The sequence below is a fragment of the Oncorhynchus kisutch genome, linkage group LG15 (assembly GCF_002021735.2).
Source record: "Oncorhynchus kisutch isolate 150728-3 linkage group LG15, Okis_V2, whole genome shotgun sequence".
Taxonomy (NCBI): Eukaryota; Metazoa; Chordata; class Actinopteri; order Salmoniformes; family Salmonidae; genus Oncorhynchus; species Oncorhynchus kisutch.
In genome coordinates, this window is record NC_034188.2 from 67,901,390 (window position 1) to 67,925,711 (window position 24,322).

At 43.3% G+C, this 24,322-nt stretch overlaps 1 protein-coding gene and 1 pseudogene across 1 annotated transcript; one reads left to right on the plus strand and one right to left on the minus strand.

Moving 5' to 3' along the window:
• Window positions 1-2,800: 2,800 nt before the first annotated feature.
• Window positions 2,801-6,673, minus strand: LOC109905761 (diacylglycerol O-acyltransferase 2-like; annotated as a pseudogene).
• A 1,944-nt stretch (window positions 6,674-8,617) lies between these two features.
• Window positions 8,618-21,880, plus strand: LOC109905752 (microtubule-associated protein 6 homolog). The gene is made up of 3 exons (XM_020503318.2): window positions 8,618-9,945; window positions 11,057-11,282; window positions 19,992-21,880. The coding sequence occupies exons 1-3, from the start codon at window positions 9,197-9,199 to the stop codon at window positions 20,196-20,198; spliced, it is 1,182 nt and encodes a 393-aa protein (XP_020358907.1). The 5' UTR covers window positions 8,618-9,196; the 3' UTR covers window positions 20,199-21,880.
• The last annotated feature ends 2,442 nt before the right edge of the window (window positions 21,881-24,322 follow it).

The window sequence follows — 24,322 nt, forward strand, 5'->3', positions numbered from 1 at the left end:
GAGTCATTAATACTCATTTGTCAACCACTCCACAATTTTCTTGTTAACAAACTATAGTTTTGGCAAGTCGGTTAGGACATCTACTTTGTGCATGACACAAGTAATTTTTCCAACAATTGTTTACAGACCGATTATTTCACTCATAATTCACTGTATCACAATTCCAGTGGGTCAGAAGTTTACATACACTAAGTTGATTGTGCCTTTAAACAGCTTGGAAAATTCCAGAAGATGATGTCATGGCTTTAGAAGCTTCTGATAGGCTAATTGACATCATTTGAGTAAATTAGAGGTGTACCTGTGGATGTATTTCAAGGCCTACCTTCAAACTCATTGCCTTTTTGCTTGACTTGTGAAAATCAAAATAAATCAGCCAAAAATTGTAGACCTCCACAAGTCTGGTTCATCCTTGGGAGCAATTTCCAAACACCTGAAGGTACCACGTTCATCTGTACAAACAATAGTACGCAAGCATAAACACATTGGGACCACGCAGCCATCATACCGCTTAGGAAGGAGACGTGTTCTGTCTCCTAGAGATGAACGTACTTTGGTGAGAAAAGTGCAAATCAATGGGGTGGCAGCATCATGTTGTGGGGGTGCTTTGCTGCAGATGGGACTGGTGCACTTCACAAAATAGATGACATCATGAGGGAGGAAAATTATGTGGATATATTGAAGCAACATCTCAAGACATCAGTCAGGAAGTTAAAGCTTTGTCGCAAATGGGTCTTCCAAATGGAAAATGACCTCAAGCATACTTCCAAAGTTGTGGCAAAATGTCTTAAGGACAACAAAGTCAAGGTATTGGAGTGGCCATCACAAAGCCCTGACCTCAATCCTATAGAAAATTTGTGGGGAGAACTGAAAAAGCGTGTGCGAGCAAGGAGGCCTACATATCTGACTTAGTTACACCAGCTCTGTCAGGAGAACATTAAAACAACAATTACAGGGTGAATGGCTCAAAGGCATCAGTTCTTTACAATGAACATCAAAGATATGAAATGTTTTAAAAGCATATGTTTGAGAAGCAACTGAAAGTCAATGCGGTGACAAACTGTATCTTAAGCTGTGGTAGCAAACACCCTACACCCTCAACAGATGCACATGATGGATGAAGGGCTGGGGACCACTGCACTGACTGACAAGCAGATTCAGGGCTTCAGTGAGGGCTTAGTGGCTTAATGATTCATGCTATGATAAATAACATCAAAGGGAATTCATTCTTTATTACAATTTTTAAGAAGGAATAAGACATGTAGTTTGAAGACAGTTTCATGTTTTTCTTGTTCAATGCCCTTCTAAAATAAAGGAATTTATAGCATGTTTATAGCGTGTTTACCTACATTCTTATCATTATGTGAACAGATAGTCTCAGATTATGATAATGTGGCAGCTACATCTTGAGTGTCTATTGAACCTCATTTGCTATTATGTTGGAAAAATTGATACATTTGTGAATTTAGAGATTTTCTTTTTTTCTTTAAATATACGCACTGATCCACTGAATAGTTATATTAAAACATACAAGCAACTAATAATACATGATCATGTATGCCTGCTTGATATACAATACTTTACAAAAAGGTTTGAATAGCTGGCATACATTCGTTCGTTCAATGTAGTGAAGAGTCAAGACACACCTGTGTGGCCATGAAAGTGACTTGTTAAGACAAATACAGCAAAGATTTGACATCACAATGTTTTATTTGCAAATATCTTTGGAAAATGCCAAAAAACAACCCTGTTCTGATTCACCAAACAAAAATATTATGGATTTAAAATACACATTCTGTTTTATTTACTTCAGCAGAACCATAAATTGAGAGACATATGCTGCCCCCTGGTGGTTATATTGAAGTGAACGTGATGAGAGCAATAATGCATAAAATGTGTTGCAGCAGGCTATGCTTCCAGACAGCAAACAAATAACAACCCAGGACACTTCACCTAGTGACTATCTTAGAAAAGAACCGGCAGCATTAATGTCTTCACTCATGCTGCCAAACATACCCTCGTAAAACTGACTATCCTACCGATCCTTGACTTTGGCGCTGTCATTTACAAAATATCCTCCAACACTCTACTCAGCAAATTGGATGCAGTCTATCACAGTGCCATCCATTTTGTCACCAAAGCCCCATATACTACCCACCACTGCTCTCGTTGGCTGGCCCTCGCTTCATATTCGTCGCCAAACCCGCTGGCTCCTGGTCATCTATAAGTCTTTGCTAGGTAAAGCCCCGCCTTATCTCAGCTCACTGATCACCATAGCAGCACCCACCCGTAGCATGCACTCCAGCAGGTACATTTCACTGGTCACCGCCAAAACCAATTCCCCCTTTGGCCGCCTTTCCTTCCAGTTCTCTGCTGCCAATGACTGGAACGAATTGCAAAAATCACTGAAGCTGGAGACTCATATCTCCCTACACTAACTTTAAGCATCAGCTGTCAGAGCAGCTCACAGATCATTGCAGCTGTACATAGCACATCTGTAAATATCCCATCCAACTACCTCATCCCCATATTGTTTTTTTGTTTGTTGCTCCTTTGCACCCCAGTATCTCGACTTGCACATTCGTCTTATGCACACCTATCACTCCAGTGTTAATTACTAAATTGTAATTACTTCGCCACTACGGCCTATTTATTGCCTTACCTCCCTAATCTTACCTAATTTGCGCACACTGTATATTGAATTTTTCTATTGTGTTGTTGACTGTACATTTGTTTATTCCATGTGTAACTCTGTGTTGTTGTTTGTGTCGCACTGCTTTGCTTTATCTTGGCCAGGTCGCAGGTGTAAATGAGAACTTGTTCTCAACTGGCCTACCTGGTTAAATAAAGGTGAAATATATATATATATTTAAATAACCTTTGACCTGTGATTTTTCTGTTAGTCACAGCTTCAGTCATTATGTACAAGGCGTATCTGGAGCAGCCAAAGAGCAGTACTTGTGTCTGACCCAGCCAGAATATGACCACACCTCAGTGAATCACCAGTACATCCCCCTCCCTCAGCGCAAAGTGGGTCTTGTGCTTGTGAAATAGCTGTGTAAGGGAGCGTACGTACATGGTGTGGTAATGGTTAACTTCTTCTTGGCTGGGTGAACTGATCTTGGGCATATCCATGGGTTTTCCAACTGAAAGACAAAATAATTTTCTAACCAGATGACAGTCTCAGTGTTACTCACCCTAAAATAGATAAAAATGCACTTGAATTCTATACTGAACAAAAATATAAATGCAGGATGCGACTTAATTTTTTACTGAGTTACAGTTCATAGAAATAAATGTATTATGCCATAATCAATGTATTTCACATGACTGGGCAGGAGTTTTTGCCCACAAAATGGCTTTATTACAGACATGAATCCCCCCCCCCCCCCCCCCCCCCCCCCCCCCACAGACGATCCCACAGGTGGAGAAGCCGGATGTGGAGGTCCTGGGCTGGCGTGGTTACACGTGGGTCTGTGGTTGTGAGACCAGTCAGATGTACTGCCAAATTCTCTTAAACAATGTTGAAGGCGGCTTATAGTAAAGAACTGAACATCCAATTATCTGGCAACAGCTCTGTTGGACATTCCTGCATCAGCATGCCAATTGCACGCTCCCTCAAAACTTGAGACATCTGTGGCATTGTGTTGTGTGCCAAAACTGCACATTTTAGAGTGGTCTTTTATTGTTCCCAGCAACTGTGTAATGATCATGGTGTTTAATCAGCATCTTGATATGCCACACCTGTCAGGTGGATGGATTATCTTGGCAAAGGAGAAATGCTCACTAACAGGGATCTAAACAAATTTGTGCACAGAATTTGAGAGAAATAAGCTTTCTGTGTGAATGGAACATTTCTGGGATCTTTTATTTCAGCTCATGAAACATGGGACCAACACTTTACATATTGCATTATATTTTTGTTCAGTATAGATTAGATCCAAGGCCATTCTCCACATACATAACTTAGTGGCACTTTGTTTTAGGGGAACAGAAATGACTGAGAAATGACATGGTCAAATGGTAATTACATACCAATACCTTTACAGAACACCCCTTGTATTTCTAGGGAATATGGTAAGCTTACCAACTGAGTTGATGGGTTTGGAGAAGGGAACCAGGCCCCAGGTGTCAGGGGAGAAGAGGCCCCGGCCTCTGTAGCCCCCTCTGGATCAGCCTCCACCAAGATCCCTCATTCAGAATCAGCTTCTTATAAACATCATTCTCCCCAAACGAGTACTCAGGCACCAGGTCAGCCCTGGTAGACAATAACACAATAAGACACAACACAACATAGTCAGTCTCACCTCCAGATGATCAGTGTGACAGTCTGTTTAAAGTGTATCTGCTTGGATCAATGTAGCTTTCTGGTGTGGATCGTTTGTGTATACCATGGGGACTTACCCTTGTTGCAGAGCCAGTTTCACAAAGCCCTTGCGGTTCTTTAGGGTGAGACAATGAACTCCTGGAGTACAGTCCAGAGATTCAGCTGCCCCTCCAACAGTAAGAACGACTGCATTCCCTGTCCAACTCCCCGGCAGAATGAACTCGAGTGTGGCGCGATTCACAGGACAAATCCCTGAATAATAACAACAAATCACTCTTTTTAGGAGCAACATTTACGGAACTACTCAATCATATCTATAAATGAAACATTTACTGTCCTTGAAGGGAAATGAATCTACAATGTATGTTCACGTTATAAACAATCACTCATTGTTTTAGTATGGGTTGAAACTAACCAGAGACCAGTGTCCTCACCTGCAGACATCAGGTACTCTCTGGCTAAGGGCATGTGGAAGTTTCAAGCCAGGGTAGCCACAAATGGTGTTATTCCAGGGAACTTGGCTGAAAAACCATTGGCTTCTGTTGCAAAGTTACAAAGTGCTCCAAAACAAAAGATTCCATGTGGGTGGGAGCCTAGGATATAGTTTCGATTGGGCAACAAGTTATGGGTCTTGATAAGCTGGAGTCAGAAGATTGTTAAATATGAGACTCGACATTGAAATTATACTAAATATTAAATATTGGCCTTAACCACAGTCAATTCCCCTATAGGAATGTGACAAAGCAGTGTGCAGTTACTATCACTCACTCGGATAGGGAAGTAGTCTCGGTAGTAGGTCCAAACTGTCCAGTTCCTCACCCACGAGAACCTTCGGCCAGCTAGGAGTCAACACATCATATCATCAACAAAAAGATACAATAAGTCTGAAGAACAACCAGTACTCCAGCTGTATTCTCTATAATGTAGCATTTAGCTTGCCTTGTTTGTGTGTGTTCCAATCATAGATGAGCCAGGTGGTGTATGAGGCCCACCAGTAGTCAGTCCAGAGGAGGTACAGCATCACCACAGAGCATATAGGGCCTGGTCCAACACAGAGGGGCAAGAGGATGAAACACAGATTAACTTTGAATTGTCAAACATCCTATTGTTTTTTTAAATCCTGAGAAAATAAAAAAATCTATACAAAAAAGCACACAAGTTTGAGAATCATAATTAACTATTTGTGTTGTGTCATAGCCAGTTAGAGTTTGTTCAACCCATTAACACTGTGGTGCAGTGTTTATGCCCACTAGTACGCAACAGTTTTCCAAGAAGCCCAATAAAAGGCTGGCCATTTATATACTGTTCATAAATTAAAAACAAAAATCCAGTGCTTCAGCCATTTGACAGTAAAGTATATGGAGCTCAGTAGATAATCTCACCTAATGATGAGGAAGGAGACAATGAACTGCATGACAGAGAAGACCTGGACCTGATTCTCCAGCCTGGAACACCAGGCCCAGTGCATAGAGAGCAGGGACTGCAGGGACGACAGGAGGACGGAGCCAGTGCCTGGAACACATCACATTAGGATTGATAAACTTAAATGTCAACACTTTGCTACTTAAAATGCAATCAGATTATATTTACGGGAACTTGAAAGTACACAAAATATGTAACAATCCTCAACACAGTTTGTGAAAGAAATAAACCAAACTTAATTAAGAGTGAAGATACTGGAATGGATTTATTGCACCCTGTAAAAATGATCTTACCTCGCAAGACACAGGTGTATGCTGCAAGAATTGTCTTCTTAACTACAAAATTGAACATAGAAAGCCAGAAATGTTACCTGTCAAAGGGCAATAAAACGAGTTCTCTCTTTTACAACCCATGACATCAGTGCTCTCTTACACTTGGCTGAACAAGTTTATACCCCTCAAAGGAGGGGCGACAGTGTGAAGGGTGCTGTGACTGTCACAGAGCACATTGTGTACTCTCTTTGTATTATTGCAGGGGACAACTGAACATTGTCCTTGAATATTATCTGTTTCATTATGTCAAAATGTTGCCTCTCTTTAGTCATATAACATGCCATTTATAAGCTACATAAGCAAGCAGTCTGGTCTCATAGACTAGGCGTCAAATAGCATAAAAAATAAGATATGTTATGTTTGGTATGGTTACATAAGACAGATGGTTACTTAAGGCAAAAACGAAAGTAGGGTGGTTGGTCAGGGTGTATGGGTGGTTGTATAATGTGAATGTCTAGCAACTCAAAGGTTGCGAGTTTGAAACTCACCATGGACAATTTTAGCATTTTAGCTAATTAGTGACTTTTGCTGTAGTTAGTACTTTTTAGCTACTTTGCAACTACTTAGCATGTTAGCTAACCCTAACCTTAACCCATTTAGCTAACCTATCACCTAACCCTAACCTTAACCCTTTTAGCTAACCTTTCCCCTTTCTCTAACCCTAACCTTAACCCTTTAACCTAACTCATAAATGTAACCCTAACCTTAACCCTAACCCTAACCCTAACCCCAAGCCTAGCTAATGTTAGCCACCTAGCTAGAATTCGTAATATATTGCACTTTTGCAAATTCTCAACATACTGTACGTTTTGCAAATTCGTAAAATATATCATACTAAATGAGTGAGTGTCTCGGATTTACATACAGAATAATATGAAATGCTCTGAGACCAGTTTGAAGCAAGGGATGAAATGTGTGTCAATGATGATTGTCAACTAATAAATGAAATGTTAGCAAAATCTAATAGAAAAGTAAATATAATTTTTCTTTGATTGGACAAATGTGTTTGCTTAAACAATCAATCCATGGACCATGAGGTCAAAATTGAAATGAACAGATACACAAGCAGGGAAAATCCAATGATAGTCATAGGGTGAGAGATTCCGTTACAGCGCTTTGAGACAATGTGTCTCAGAGACTGTCCTTGGTCCATAACAGCTATTGTAGCTTCACAAAGCATATCTTTGTTTCGCAATGATTCTGTAATCTAAACATTTTTGCTTGATAAAAGACACCTTGACCCCACATTGAAACCAATGAATGAATCATGGTGAAAATAAACATGAAAATGTATCTTGCATACTGTACATATTTATAAGGAATCTTCTGTGAATCAAGTATAATAGAATAAATACTGCCAAATTTTCCTTACTTAATGTACAGATTTAAACATTCTGACATTGCTCATCCTAATATTTATATATTTCTTAATTCCAATATTTTACTTTTAGATGTGTGTGTATTATTGTTAGATATTACTGCACTGTTGGAGCTTGGAACACAAGCATTTTGCTTCACCCGCAATAACATCTGCTAAATATGTGTATGTGACCAATAAAATGTGATTTGATTTGATGAGCAATGACAGGTAGGCTATCCATCAATTCCACTTCTAGTCTCATTGATGGAAACAAAATGCCTAAACGCATTATAAGCCTCATATTGGCTCATCAGATAACTTTCCCACATGATATGAAACCCAAACAATTGTGCAATTTACCCTTTCCCAAAGCCTATGTAATATGTCCCTCCATTATAATTGGTGTTACTCTCAGCCATTTGTAGATGTTTTGAATAATGTACTGGTTTTTCCAACTATTTGTAGCTTTTTCTATCCCCCTGTGTTTCTGTTTGTTCCCAACAGTGTTTCAGTGACTGATATCTGTGACCTTCACATACTCAATAAAGTAGGACAACACATTGAATCACACCCCACTACCCTCAAGCACCATAGGTCTACTCATAATTATTCAGTACTGATGGTATAACTAAAGCCTACTCACAGAGCTTTAGGCTATACATATACAGGTAACTGCCAAAATAAAGGAAACACCAATATAAAGTGTCTTAAAATAGGGTGTTGGGTCACCACGAGCCAGAACAGCCTCAATTCACCTTGGCATAGATTCAACAAGTGTCTGAAACTATATTGGAGGGATGTGACACCATTCGTCCAAGAGAAATTCCATAATTTGGTGTTTTGTTGATGGTCGTGGAAAACGCTGCCTCAGGCTCCGCTCCAGAATCTCACATTAGTGTTAAATTGGGTTGAGATCTGGTGACTGAGATGACCATGGCATATGGTTTACATAATTGTCATACTCATCAAACCATTCAGTGACCACTCATGCCCTGAGTATGGGAACATCCCATGGGGGTCATAGTAGCCAAAATAATGGCCATTTTTATACATGACGCTAAGCATGATGGTTTTAATTGCTTAATTAACTCAGGAACCACACCTGACTTCGTGATATTTTGTACCCCTAATTTATACTCAAGTTTTTCCGTTATTTTGGCAGTTAACTGTACATCTCCCGCCATTAATTCTAATTTATAGTATGTGAGTGCTGAGGTATGCTATACTGTACACTAGACCGACGTTTGCCGTGTCTGTACATCATCATCGGAAAAGGGAGGGTTAACCAGGCAGCATATCCTCCCTCTTTGCGACCTAACGGTGACGGACCCAGGTGACAGTTCATCGTGCAAACCCCGGGCATCTTCTGAGGTTTCTGGAACGTAGCGGGGTGGGGCCCCTCTGATGCGCAACCAGAAAGCCGATCCAGACCGCGAATGGAATGGGCTCCTCACAGCAAATTCAGTCTATTTCAGTTTAAATTATAGTAGCTGTGTAGAACAAGTAGCCTACAAAGGACTTTCCTCATTTGTATTAAATTTCTTACCATCCAGCAAGCATCGTAGGATTTCTGAAAAATAGAGACATAGGTAGACACGTACATTTTTCTGACTGGACAGAATTTGAGTGTGCGCAGGGAGCATCATTTCCCCGTCTCTGGTCCGTGAGTAGGACGTTCATCCAGGCCTCTCTCATCAGTAGCCTAAAACTTTGATTCAGATTTTAAGTGCATAGGTTATTATATATCCATCGTTGATTATGGCCTGGCCGTGCATCACACGGGCTTGCTGCATTAACCGCTTCTGGAGTGAGTTAGACAAAGCGGACATCGCTGTGCCTTTGGTTTTCACGAAATATTCGGATGTGGCTGAGGTGCAGCATCTCCACCCTCAGCCTCCATCTAGACAGACGAGGACCGGCCCCATCACCATAGAAACCCAGCCTTCTCACAGTGAACAGGAGGCGGCGGCGGTAAAGGCACCGCCCGCGACTGGTGCCGCATCAGGAAAACATGGCTGTAGTGCGTCTGTGATGCGCCAGGATTTCAGGGAATGGAAAGATATACGCCCGGAGCCCAGCTGCAAACCCAAGAATGAATATCACCCCTCCGCGACACCTTTCCACAACGTAACACAGTATCAGAAGGATTATAAGCCATGGCCTGTCCCGAAAAAGGGAGACCACCCCTGGATCCCCAAACCCAGCCCAACTGCCTCTTTCGATGCCCAAGAACGGGGCGTGGGGACCACAACAAAGCATGCAACTACAGAGCACGAGAGCGGTGTGGAGAAGAGTGAAATTGAAGAAAAGGTGCAAGAGAAAGTATCCAAAGAGAGGAAAAAGAAACCAGTGAAGAAGGAGAAAACTGTAGAAAAGAAAGTGAGTGCCAAAATGGAGGGACAGCCACCGGCAGATGTCACTGTGGAGGGGAAAGGAAGGCCAGCAGCAGACGCGCTGAACAGACAGATAAAACAGGTCGTCTCAACTGGCACTGGCAGCTCTTATAGGTGAGGATCTGACTACAGTGGGACTATGTATTTCATTGAATGTTTATTATTGAATTACATTATGCACACATGTTCTGCCTCTGAAATATACATTTTTTCACAGTTTAAATATGTCAACCCTAAATTAAACATGGAATGTAGTCCACAAATAACTTTATTGTGGAGCCCAAAAGTATTTTAATAAAAAGGCCTAACACAATATTTTGTGTTGCCTGGACAATACTCAGTGTACAATGTATTACACAACATCTTAATATATAATTGCAGTAACTACCTAAATACATGCATCAATTGTTAATCAATTTATTTAAATGTTGTGCACATGTTGGTAAGCTAAGAACATATTGTGCACAACATCTAAATACATTTGATTAATAATTGATTAATGCATTTTTGGTAGTTACTGTACTAGCAGTAGCAAAGCCAAGATGCATGTAGCCTTCAGTCTATTGACAATAAAACACACATCATCCCTACTGGGCTATATAATCTACTCAAGAAAGCCCACTCTACCTTTCCATCATGAACTGTACATGTCTGTTTTTTTCTAGGTTCATCTTAAATGTTTTTTTTTTTTTGTGAGATATTTGATCTAACATACAGTATGTTCTCTAATTTCAGTGTCCAGTGATCTAATATTGTCATAGATAGCTGCTGCAGCATTGATTTCTCCCCGTTTCATTCTCCTCTATGGTTTTACCAGATCAATACAGTAGCACATCATGTCAAGGCCTAGGCAGTAAAGGAGCTCTGTATATCCCTAAGGCCTCCCTGGAGGGGCTCTCCCTCATTTGTTTCCCTCATTTTTGACTGCATGGTCAATTTGTTTTTGTGTAAAATGTGTAGAGTGTTTTGCAGTTGTCGTCTGTGGGTGAAAGGAACCAGAAGCCCTGTGTTGTAGTTACTGTAATGGGGAGTAAAGTGACTAATGAGTCATGCTACCCTCCCTGTGTAGACTTCGGCTGTAAATCTGATGAGTCATTTCAGTCCATTTCCTTCCACAGATTTTGGGCAATAACATTGTTTGTCTGGGATTCATAATAAAACTAAGTGATTTTTTTGATGATGAACTTGGGAACTAATGAGTTTGCTGATTCATTGTTTTTTTCAGAAATGAGTTCAAGGCATACAAAGATGTGAAGCCAGTGAAGTCAACCAAGCCCCAGTCTCAGTACAAACCTCCTGCGGATGACAAGGAAAAGTCCAGCCTGGAGACCAGCTACAGCGCCACCTACAAGGGGGAGCAGGCTAAGATGCAGCCCACTGACAACAAGCTGCTGGAGCGCAGGAGGATACGCAGCCTGTACAATGAGCCGGGTGGCAAGGAGACCACCAAGGTGAGCCCACATCAACATGCATGTGACAATGAACACTGACTATTTTATGTTAAAATGTCTAATTGCACAAAATACATGTTCAATTTCGAGTTTTCAAATCCGTTGCTCTGACGGGCCAATTCATGTTTATGTCTCAGTGAAAATTAGGATAAATCCAAATAATGCTAATTAAACTTCAAACTGCATTAGTTACATTGGACATGGTTGATTTCATGTATATGTTCTCCTTCAAGCAACATACTATTTTGATATATGTGCAGTAATAACAATTTAGATCATGAAATTTGATTAGGAAATTCTACATATTACAAACATCCCTGTAGCCTGTTTCATGGTCCTGTTAGGCGTGTATATGGGAGGCGAAGTCAAGTGCAGGAGAGCGGAGTATATTTAACAGGCCCACTTTAATACCGGTCATTAACGACAGCACATAAAACATACTAGTGCCACAAACACGGTTTATAACAAAAGCGCAGCGCCTGACAAAATAATCACGTAACAATAAACAATTACACACAAAGACATGATGGGGAACAGAGGACTAAATACATGTAGATTGATTGGGGAATGAAAACCAGGTGTGTATGGAACAAGACAAAACAAATAGACATATGAGAAATGGAGCGGCGATGGCTAGAAAGCCGGTGACGCCGAACGCCGAATGCCCCCCGAACAAGGAGAGGAGCCAACTTCGGCGGAAGTCGTGACTGTACCCCCCCTTGACACGCGGCTCCAGCAGTGCACCGACACCGGCCTCAGCTGTAATCTGTAACACACCTCGTTCACCCTCCTCAGGACTTTGAATGCCCCACAAACCGCGGACCCAGCTTCCGGCAGGGCAGGCAGAGGGGCAGGTTTCGGGTCGAGAGCCAGACCCGGTCCCCCGGTGCGAACACCGTGGTCTCACTGCGGTGACGGTCCGCGCTGGTTTTCTGGCGAAGCGCCGTTCTCTGGAGGTGTAGCCACCGTGCTTCTACACCTGCATTGCTTGCTGTTTGGGGTTTTAGGCTGGGTTTCTGTACAGCACTTTGAGATATCAGCTGATGTACGAAGGGCTCTATAAATAAAATTGATTTGATTTGTGTACACGAGCGGCCTCCCATGTGTCCTCCCTGCACCTGAATCAGTCGTCCACCGCAGGAGCCTCGGTCTGACCCTGATGCCACGGCGCCAGAACCAGCTGGGGAGATACGTACTGAAAGGGGGAGAGGTTAGTGGAGGAGTGGCAAAGCGAGTTCTGTGCCATCTCGGCCCAGGGCACGGACGCCGCCCATTCCCCCGGCCGGTCCTGGCAATAAGACCACAGAAACCTGCCCACATCCTGGTTGACTCTCTCTCTACCTGCCTGTTACTCTCGGGGTGAAAACTTGAGGTAAGGCTGATCGAGACCCCCAGACATTCCATGAACACCTTCCAGACTCTCGACGTGAACTGGGGACCCCGATTAGACACTATATCCTCAGGCACCCCGTAGTGTTGGAAGACGTGAGTAAACAGGGCTTCCGCAGTCTGTAGGGCCGTAGGAAGACCGGGCAGAGGGAGGAGACGACAGGACTTAGAGAAACGATCCACAATGACCAGGATCATAGTGTTTCCCTGTGAAAGAGGTAGATCAGTTAAAAAAATCCACAGACAGGTGTGACCAAGGTTGTTGTGGCATGGGTAAGGGGTGTAGATTACCTCTGGGCAGGTGTCTCGGAGCCTTACACTGGGCACACACCGAGCAGGAGGAAACATAGATCCTCACGTCCTTAGCCAAGGTGGGCCACCAGTACTTCCCAGTCAGATAGCGTACCGTCCGACCGATCCCAGGATGACCAGAGAAGGGTGACGTGTGGGCCCAATAGATCAACTCCTCTGTGTCATATAGCTGGGACAGTGTGTCTGCCTTCGTATTCTGGGAACCTGGTCTGTAGGACAGGGTGAACACAAAACGGGTAAAGAACATGACCCACCTTGCCTGATGAGGATTCAGTCTCCTCGCTGCCTGGATGTACTCCAGGTTGCGGTGGTCAGTCCAGATGAGGAAAGGGTGTTTAGCCCCCTCAAGCCAATGTCTCCACGCCTTCAACGCTTTAACCACAGCCAACAGCTCCCGGTCCCCCACATCATAGTTACGCTCCGCTGGGCTGAGCTTCTTCGAGAAGAAAGAACAGGGGCAGAGTTTTGGTGGCATACCCGAGCGCTGTGAGAGCACAGCTCCTATCCCAGCCTCGGACGTGTCCACCTCCACTATGAACGCCAGAGAGGGATACGGATGGGCCAGCAAGGGAGCCGAAGTAAACAGAGCTCTTAGCTGCCCAAAAGCCCTGTCCGCCTCAGCCGACCACTGCAACCGTACGGGACCCCCATTCAGCAGTGAGGTAATGGGAGCAGCCACCTGGCCAAAACCCCGGATAAATCTCTGGTAGTAATTGGCAAATCCTAAAAATCGCTGCACCTCCTTTACCGTGGTGGGCATCGGCCAATTACGCACGGCTGTAATGCGGTCACTCTCCATCTCCACCCGGATTGTGGGAATGTGATACCCTAGGAAGGAGACGGCCTGCTGAAAGAACATGCATTTCTCAGTCTTGATGTACAGGTTATGCTTTAACAGTCATCCAAGTACCCTGCATACCAAGGACACATGCTCGGCACTTTCAGTGGAGGATATCAGAACGTCATCGATATACACCACTACAGCCTGCCCTTGCAGGTCCCTGAAAATCTTGTCTACAAAGGATTGGAAAACTGATGGAGCATTCATCAACCCGTACGGCATGACTAAGTTCTCATAATGCCCTGAGGTGGTACTAAACGCTGTCTTCCACTCGTCTCCCTCCCAGATACACACCAGGTTATACTCACTCAGGAGAACCAATTTCGTAAAGAAGCTCGTCCCATACATTGACTCGATTGCCTTGGTGCTAAAAGGTAGCAGGTAACTGTACCTCACCGTGATTTGATTGAGACCTCTATAGTCAATGCACGGGCGTAGACCTCCATTCTTCTTCTTCACAAAAAGAAACTCGAGGAGGCGGGTGAAGTGGAGGACCGAATGTACCCGAGGCAGGGATTCAGAGACATATGTCTCCATAGCCACCGTCTCCGCTTGCGACAGGGGATACATGTGACTCCTGGGAAGCGCAGCGTCTGCCAGGAGATTTATTGCACAATCCCCCCATCGATGAGGTGGTAATTGAGTCGCCTTCTTTTTACAGAAGGTGAGAGCGAAATCGGCATATTCTGGGGGGATGCGCACGGTGGAGACCTGGTCTGGACTTTCAACCGTGGTAGCACCAATGGAAACCCCTACACACCTCCCCGAGCACTCTCGCGACCACCCCGTGAGAGCCCTCTGTTGCCAGGAAATAGTGGGGTTATGATGAGCTAACCAGGGAAGGCCTAGCACCACGGGAAATGCAGGACAGTCAATGAGGAAGATACTGATTTTCTCCTTGTGACCCCCCTGCGTCTCCATGGCCAGGGAGATGGTGGCTTCCCTGATTAGCCCGGACCCTAATGGTCGACTATCCAGAGAGTGAACCGGGAAAGGTCTAACTACAGGAATAATGGGGATCCCTAAACTAAGGGCTAGCGCTCTGTTAATAAAATTCCCAGCTGCGCCTGAATCGGCGACCGCCTTATCAAATCAAATCAAATCAAATTTATTTATATAGCCCTTCGTACATGCGCTGATATCTCAAAGTGCTGTACAGAAACCCAGCCTAAAACTCCAAACAGCAAGCAATGCAGGTGTAGAAGCACGGTGGCTAGGAAAAACTCCCTAGAAAGGCCAAAACCTAGGAAGAAACCTAGAGAGGAACCAGGCTATGTGGGGTGGCCAGTCCTCTTCTGGCTGTGCCGGGTGGAGATTATAACAGAACATGGCCAAGATGTTCAAATGTTCATAAATGACCAGCATGGTCGTATAATAATAAGGCAGAACAGTTGAAACTGGAGCAGCGGCACGGTCAGATGGACTGGGGACAGCAAGGAGTCATCATGTCAGGTAGTCCTGGGGCATGGTCCTAGGGCTCAGGTCCTCCGAGAGAGAGAAAAAAAGAGAGAATTAGAGAGAGCATATGTGGGGTGGCCAGTCCTCTTCTGGCTGTGCCGGGTGGAGATTATAACAGAACATGGCCAAGATGTTCAAATGTTCATAAATGACCAGCATGTTCGAATAATAAGAAGGCAGAACAGTTGAAACTGGAGCAGCAGCACGGCCAGGTGGACTGGGGACAGCAAGGAGTCATCATGTCAGGTAATCCTGGGGCATGTTCCTAGGGCTCAGGTCCTCCGAGAGAGAGAAAGAAAGAGTGAAGGAGAGAATTAGAGAACGCACACTTAGATTCACACAGGACACCGAATAGGACAGGAGAAGTACTCCAGATATAACAAACTGACCCTAGCCCCCTGACACATAAACTACTGCAGCATAAATACTGGAGGCTGAGACAGGAGGGGTCAGGAGACACTGTGGACCAATCCGAGGACACCCCCGGACAGGGCCAAACAGGAAGGATATAACCCCACCCACTTTGCCAAAGCACAGCCCCCACACCACTAGAGGGATATCTTCAACCACCAACTTACCATCCTGAGACAGGGCCGAGTATAGCCCACAAAGATCTCCGCCATGGCACAACCCAAGGGGGGGCGCCAACCCAGACAGGATGACCACATCAGTGAATCAACCCACTCAGGTGAATCCCAGTGGAAAGAGGGGAACCGGCCAGGCAGAGACAGCAAGGGTGGTTCGTTGCTCCAGAGCCTTTCCGTTCACCTTCCCACTCCTGGGCCAGACTACACTCAATCATATGACCCACTGAAGAGATGAGTCTTCAGTAAAGACTTAAAGGTTGAGACCGAGTTTGCGTCTCTGACATGGGTAGGCAGACCGTTCCATAAAAATGGAGCTCTATAGGAGAAAGCCCTGCCTCCAGCTGTTTGCTTAGAAATTCTAGGGACAATTAGGAGGCCTGCGTCTTGTGACCGTAGCGTACGTGTAGGTATGTACGGCAGGACCAAATCAGAGAGATAGGTAGGAGCAAGCCCATGTAATGCTTTGTAGGTTAGCAGTAAAACCTTGAAATCAGCCCTTGCTTTGACAGGAAGCCAGTGTAGAGAGGCTAGCACTGGAGTAATATGATCACATTTTTTGGTTCTAGTCAGGATTCTAGCAGCCGTATTTAGCACCAACTGAAGTTTATTTAGTGCTTTACCCGGATAGCCGGAAAGTAGAGCATTGCAGTAGTCTAACCTAGAAGTGACAAAAGCATGGATAAATTTTTCTGCGTAATTTTTGGACAGAAAGTTTCTGTTACGTAGATGGAAAAAAGCTGTCCTTGAAATGGTCTTGATATGTTCTTCAAAAGAGAGATCAGGGTCCAGAGTAACGCCGAGGTCCTTCACAGTTTTATTTGAGACGACTGTACAACCATTAAGATTAATTGTCAGATTCAACAGAAGATCTCTTTGTTTCTTGGGACCTAGAACAAGCATCTCTGTTTTGTCCGAGTTTAAAAGTAGAAAGTTTGCAGCCATCCACTTCCTTATGTCTGAAACACATGCTTCTAGCATAAAATCTTTGAGAGGAATGGAAGATTCGATATAGGCCGATAGTTTTTTATATTTTCTGGATCAAGTTTTGGCTTTTTCAAGAGAGGCTTTATTACTGCCACTTTTAGTGAGTTTGGTACACATCCGGTGGATAGAGAGCCGTTTATTATGTTCAACATAGGAGGGCCAAGCACAGGAAGCAGCTCTTTCAGTAGTTTAGTTGGAATAGGGTCCAGTATGCAGCTTGAAGGTTTAGAGGCCATGATTATTTTCATCATTGTGTCAAGAGATATATTACTAAAACACTTGAGCGTCTCTCTTGATCCTAGGTCCTGGGAGAGTTGTGCAGACTCAGGACAACTGAGCTTTGAAGGAATACGCAGATTTAAAGAGGAGTCCGTAATTTGCTTTCTAATAATCATAATCTTTTCCTCAAAGAAGTTCATGAATTTATCACTGCTAAAGTGAAAGTCATCCTCTCTTGGGGAATGCTGCTTTTTAGTTAGCTTTGCGACAATATCAAAAAGGAATTTCGGATTGTTCTTATTTTCCTCAATTAAGTTAGAAAAATAGGATGATCGAGCAGCAGTAAGGGCTCTTCGGTACTGCACGGTACTGTCTTTCCAAGCTAGTCAGAAGACTTCCAGTTTGGTGTGGCGCCATTTCCGTTCCAATTTTCTGGAAGCTTGCTTCAGAGCTCGGGTATTTTCTGTGTACCAGGGAGCTAGTTTCTTATGAGAAATGTTTTTAGTTTTTAGGGGTGCAACTGCATCTAGGGTATGCTGGGAATGCGGGGGGAAATCAGGAAAACAAACAGGTATTAACAGGTGGTCAACAGAGGACTCTGGATGAGTGTGGTGCAGACTAACCTGGGGTGACGCCAGAGTGCCCTGCCTTTTACCTTGACTCCCAGAGGAACCGACACGGCACCGACCAGCAGTGTGCCCTCTGCAGCCACAGATGGTGCACGTGATGGCTCCTCCTCCAGTCTCCCTATGCGCAGCCCCTCCCAACTCCATGGGCACCGGAGCGCGGGTGCTGGAAGATGGCACCAACAGAGCCTCCTCTGGACATCCGCGGGTGACCAGTAGGTTATCCAACCGGATGGACAAATCCACCAGTTGGTCGAAGGAGATGGTGGCATCCCTGTAGGCCAGCTCACGTCGGAAGTCCAGGCTGCATCAATATTGGTCGATGAGGGCCCCGTCGCTCCAGCCTGCTCCGGTGTCCAAGGTCCAGAATTCCAGGGCGAATACCTGCGCGCTCCTCAAATGGAAGAGCCGTTCTCCCACCGCTCTCCGTTCGGGCGGATGGTTGAAGACAGCCCGGAAGCGACAGGTGAACTCCTCAAAGTAGTCATCTTCTCCCCACACGGCATTTGCCCACTCCAGAGCTCTCCCCTAGAGGCATGAAACGAGGGCACTCTCTCCCTTTCCGAGGGAGCTGGGTGCACAGTGGCCAGGTAAAGGTCCAGTTGTAATAGGAATCCCTGGCACTGTGTGGCCGTCCCATCTTACTCCCTGGGAAGGGAGAGACGTATCCGACTGGGACTGGCTCCGGATGGGACGGGTAGAGGCAACCCCGGTTGTGCTGGTCGAGGCACTGGAGAGACTTCTAGTCTCTCCCAGCGGTCCATAGTCTGGACAAAGCAATCCATCATGGCACCAAGATGATGTAACATAGCCGAATGTTCCTGGACGCGCTCCTCGACTCCTCTAACCGGGGTACCTGCTCCCGCTGACTCCATAGTTGGGTGTGTAATTCTGTTAGGCGTGCATATGGGAGGCGAAGTCAAGTGCAGGAGAGCGGAGTATATTAAACAGGCGCACTTTAATACCGGTCAACAACGACAGCACATAAAACATACTAGTGCCACAAACACGGTTTATAACAAAAGTGCAGCGCCTGACAAAATATTCACGTAACAATAAACAATTACACACAAAGACCTGATGTGGAACAGAGGGCTAAATACATGTAGATTGATTGGGGAATGAAAACCAGGTGTGTATGGAACAAGACAAAACAAATGGACATATGAGAAATGGAGCGGCAATGGCTAGAAAGCCGGTGACGTCGATCGCCGACCGCCGCCCGAATAAGGAGAGGAGCCGACTTCGTGGAAGTCGTGACAGGTCCTAATAACTTTGTAATGTTGTACAGTGTAAAGTCCCAGAATAACTTTCTAAACTACAAAATTAAGATAAGCATTAGCACATCACAAAACTTATGTAATCAATCAGAGTTAATTCAATCTCCACATGCATGTTTGTGAGCGGTAGGAACGTCTCGTGTCTGCATGCTGTGTTTATATGGCCCTTCCATCTCTCACTCTTGTAGGACTGTTCTGAGACTGAGAGCAGCTCTATTCTAGATCTGCTGTAGTCAGGTGTGTTGTCAATTTATTCTGGAAGGCATGGAGGTTGACCTCAAATTAACTCACACCTTGATTAAAGCACCTTAACCAACAGGACTAGGGTCACATTAGCCACCAAACTGCCAGACAATTCAAAACTTCAGCAAAGCTGTCAGCCACATCCTCAGAGTTTGTACTGCCTCTCTCAAGACCACCAAGATAGCTTGGATTCATTAAATTAATGTGTTGTTTTCCATAACATTTCACCTCTCAATCCTTTGGTTTGATTGGTGTTAGGAGAGGCACCTTCTACAAAGGGAAAATAGCACAATTTTCTTTGCAAAAAAATCAGAATTCGTTGAATATGACCAAAAATATAGTCTTGTCCCAGTGAAAGGGAATAAGATTGTACATATTATGTTAGCTGTTCATATACTAACCCCAACTTCATACTGTAAATTTGCATTTTAGACACAACCGTTTTTTTCTAAACAAAGATTTTGTTCTAACCACGCATTGCAAATATTATCAACAAGATGGTGACATTTGCTCTTTTATTTTTATTTGATGTTAGTAACAGTATGTAACTGTATGTATTGCATGCTCAGAATACATATTTACTGTAACATCTCCAGGAAATTAATTGCCAGTGTTCACCTTAGAGATTCATGAGCTCTTTGTTTCATTGTAGCATACAGTATCAGTCCAAAGATGATACTGTAACCTGTACTGATGACATTTTGGCTGCATAGTTTACCTAGTTTTAGGAAGATGTCAAGTATAAAATGCCCTCCTCTCTGCCTCTGTAGGTGGACAAGACAAAAACCAAACCAAAAAAGACAACGACAACGAGCAAAATGGTGAAAAAGGTGAAAGAGAAGACCATCGCTGGTGCACTGTCAACCAAGAAGAAAACCTCCACGAGCACCAAGTCAGACGAGTCCAGGCCAGAGGGAGGCGTTGTCTCAAAAAAGAGCAAAGAGATAAGCAACAGACTGGCTGAGGCAAAAAAGTAAAAACAAAACATGCACTACTTTACTTAGGGAATTAAAGGCTGCCTAATGAATTAGAGGACTCTCATCCATTTGGTCTATCTCTTTCTCTCTGTATTTTCCTTCATGTTCCTCATCTCTATGTATACGCACTAGATGTGGAGCTTTTAAGTTGACATTTTGATGTTTTCACCATGCTGTCATTTAACTATAGTGCTTTGTGCGTGTCTGTGTGATCGCGGGTGTGTGTGTGTGTGAGTGTGCACTTACTCTCTCTGTTATAAGTTCAGCACATATTTTGCACATTATTTTGTTGCATTTGTCAATCTTTTGTAGAAAGAAAACCATTGTAAAACAGAGAGTCATTGATACACAGTATATGTAGAGAACCGTTATTGGCTCTTAAATGGCTATTGAAGGCAGTGAGGTTTTGATTCTTTTTCTGACTATATCCTCATAGTGATAGTCTCTGTTCTTCTTTTCCATCTCTTAGACTGCATTGCCTATCTGGTCTCTGCAGATATAAAATCTTAATTACTGTAGCGTTTCCTGGTTACAGTGACTCCACTCTTTGAACCTAGATTTCATTTAATTATTCAGGAAGATATCTGGTTTCATCAATTAGGTTGCTAAGGAACCAGCTGAACTGTAATGGCATTTCTACAGCTTGCATGCAAGGCCCTCTTTCTGGTTATATAGTCACATTCAAGTATCCTATTCCCATGGTCACAATCTAGTTTGTAATTTAAATCATTCATGAGAAATCAAAGGGGGCAAACCATTTCCAGAATAACTGCATGTGTAGTGATAGTCTGATCTCATACCATAAGTGTCTACACAAACAAACAACAAAACTGTCACTGACTTACAGTACAAAAGATGGCACGTAGTATTCTAGTGCCTATTGAAGCTGTTATGTCAACCCACCAGCTTTGTAGTTCTGCCTTCACACACATGGTTCTACTGCCTTCTTCAATGTGAGAACCACTTTGTCAACTTTCCAGTTATTTGATACAGTATGAAAACTGATGTATTTCTGATAACACACCCCTCTTTAATTATATGTCGTTATTTTATCCATTACAAAGCTGTGATGCGATTTGTGTGCAAAACCATGTATAATGTTAAAAATGAGCATATGTATGATATAGGAAATAGGATTTTGTATTTACTCAATCACCTCCACTTTCTTCAATGGGCTCAGTAGTTACGTGTAAAAAGATAAGGAGTGGGCCAGGATTAGAAGATCAAAATAGTTTTTTAGGAACATGCAGCTGCCTGTCTGGAACCATTGATATCAGATCAATTCACAGTGAATGTGAGTGCTACTCTCACCCTGTCTCTCTTATGTACCTGCAGTCCACCAGTGTGTTACAGTATGTGGCAGTCCTCCTCCCATATGCTGTTGTGCATCTGCTACTGTCTATTGTATCCCAGACCACCCTGCTCTCTGCTGCCTGTCAGGGTTCAGTGTGTTATACCTCCGCAGCGCACCTACTCCTAGCGCCTGCCCCCCAGTACTAACGTGTTGAGCACACCACACCTCGGTGCTATGACACTCTGAACTATATGCTGTCAGTTTGATGCTAATGTACTCAAACCGTGTGAAATGATGACAATATGTCATATACTGCAGATGTGTTGTGATTGTGTGCTTGTATTCTCAGCTTGCTCTGAATGAACTGATTAAAAATGTTGAAGCAGAATCTGAATGTTGTGATTTATTACCATGATACAGTATTAGTTAATGCACCTATCTTGAAGCCTTGAACTGGCCCATAGACACTCTCTCAGACTCCTTCAGAAGATGTACAGTGCCCTCCACTTATATTGGCACCCTTGGTAAATATGAGCAAAACGGGCTGTAAAAAAAGATCTTTGCTGTTTATCCTCTTGGTCTTTCATTCAAAAATATTCACAAAAAAATCAAACCTTTAATTGAAGTAAATTGATTGAAAAAATGTATTGTGAAGTAAATTATATAAATATTTTTCTCCAAAATGTGTGCCACAATTATTGGCACCCCTAGAAATTCTTATGAGTAAAATCTAACTGAAGTATATTCCCATTCATATTTGATGTTTTTAAGTTCACCTGAGTGATTAGGATTACTAAAATGGTAAGCCATGACTTCCTGTTTCACTGGGGTATAAATATGAGGTGACATACAGGTCAAGTTCCCATAATCATCCATCACTATGGGAAAGACTTGAGAATACGGTAATGATGTGCGACAGAAGGTTGTTGAGCTGCACAAATCAGGAAATGGCTATGGGAAAACAGCTCAATGGTTGAAAATGCCCATTTCCACTATCAGGGCAATAATTAAGTTTAAAGAAACTGGAGATGTTAACAACGGACCTGGAAGACGACGTGTGTCTATATTGACCCCACCCACAGTGAGGAGGATGGTTAGAGTGGCCAAAAAATCTCCAAGGATCACAGCTGGAGAATTGCGAACATTAGTTGGGTCAAAACTACGATCAGACACCACCTACATAACCACAAGTTATTTGGGAGGATTGCCATAAAAAAGCCTTTGCTGTGATCGAACAACAAACTCAAGCGCCTACAGTTTGCCAAACATTACTGGAACTTTCAATGAGACCGGGCTCTATGGTCAGATGAGACCAAAGTATAGCTTTTTGGAAACAAACACCAAAGGTGGGTTTGACGTAGACAGAAAGATATCCATGCAGAAAAGTACCTCATCCCCACTGTGAAGTATGGTAGTGGATCTTTGATATTGTGGGCCTGTTTTTCTTTCAAAGGCCCTGGACAACTTGTAAATATATACATAGTATCATGGACTCCATCAAGTACAAGCAGATATTACATCAAAACCTGACTGCCTCTGCTAGGAGGCTGAAACTGGGCATTGGTTGGATCTTCCAGCAGGACAATGAACCAAAGCGCACCTCAAAACCAACACAAAAATGGTTCACTGACCACAGAATCAAGGTTTTGCCATGGCATTCCCAGTCCCCTGGCCTAAACTCCATATAAAACCCATGGGATGAGCTGAAGAGGAGAGTTCACAAGCGTGGACCTCGGAATCTGAAGGATCTGGAGAGATTCTGTATGGAGGAATGGTCTCAGATTCCTTGCCATGTGTTCTCCTATAATGCGTAAGGAGGTTGGAAAAGACTCATAGCTGTTATCTTGGTAAAGGGAGGTTGCACAAAGTACTGAATGAAGGGGTGCCAATAATTGTGGCACACATATAAAAAATATTTGTTTTATGTTAAGAATACATTTTTTCTTTCAATTATTTTGCTGTAATTAAAAGTTTGATTTCTGTGAATATTTTGAATGAAAGACCAAGAGGATAAACAAAACAAATAAAAATTAACAGCCTGTTTTGCTCATATTTACCAAGGGTGCCAATATTAGTGGAAGGAACTGTATTTGTGATTTTCATTACGCTACAGAGACTGAGTGAGAGCTTGCCAAACCCATTGAGGGCACCAAACTGCTTTTTTAAAATTTTAGTGGACTTTAAAGATTCAGAGGAATTATGTTAGGTCCAGTGAAGATGGTTTGATTGCTTTGTTATTCCTCATTGGGTGGTAAAATAAAGAGTTTCCTTATGGCAGTGAAATTTACGACCTGGCAAATTACAATTATTTAAGCATATAGGCCTAAAGTACAATATAATTTACATGTCAACTTGAAAAAATAATTGCATTACAATTTGTAAAACAAGGAACACATCATCATTCCATCATCAGGAATTACTTCTGAGATACAAACGGTCCCATAAACAGGAAGTCAACAAATGACAATGCGTCCCATAAACAAAAGGTGCCCTCAGACAATGGCAGCTATAAAATGGAAACAGTAATTGATTGCCTTCCTAATCCATTAAAGGACTAAACACATGCAGTGTCTGTTGTTTGTCTGTGATTCAGTCATCCTGATGTAAAACCTCCTGAATAATTCAGTTGTTATGGGCCACTATTTGGAGAGCTGTATGAAATATTTAATGATGGAGCAGATATGGCAGTGGAAATGCCTAATGCCGTGTCCCCCTAATGCAGTGTTTGGCCAGAAGTGTCTGCAAGCACCTAGCTCGCCACGTTGTAGACCTTTGATAAATCAAATTAAATCATCAAATCAAATTCTATTGGTCACATACACATGGTTAA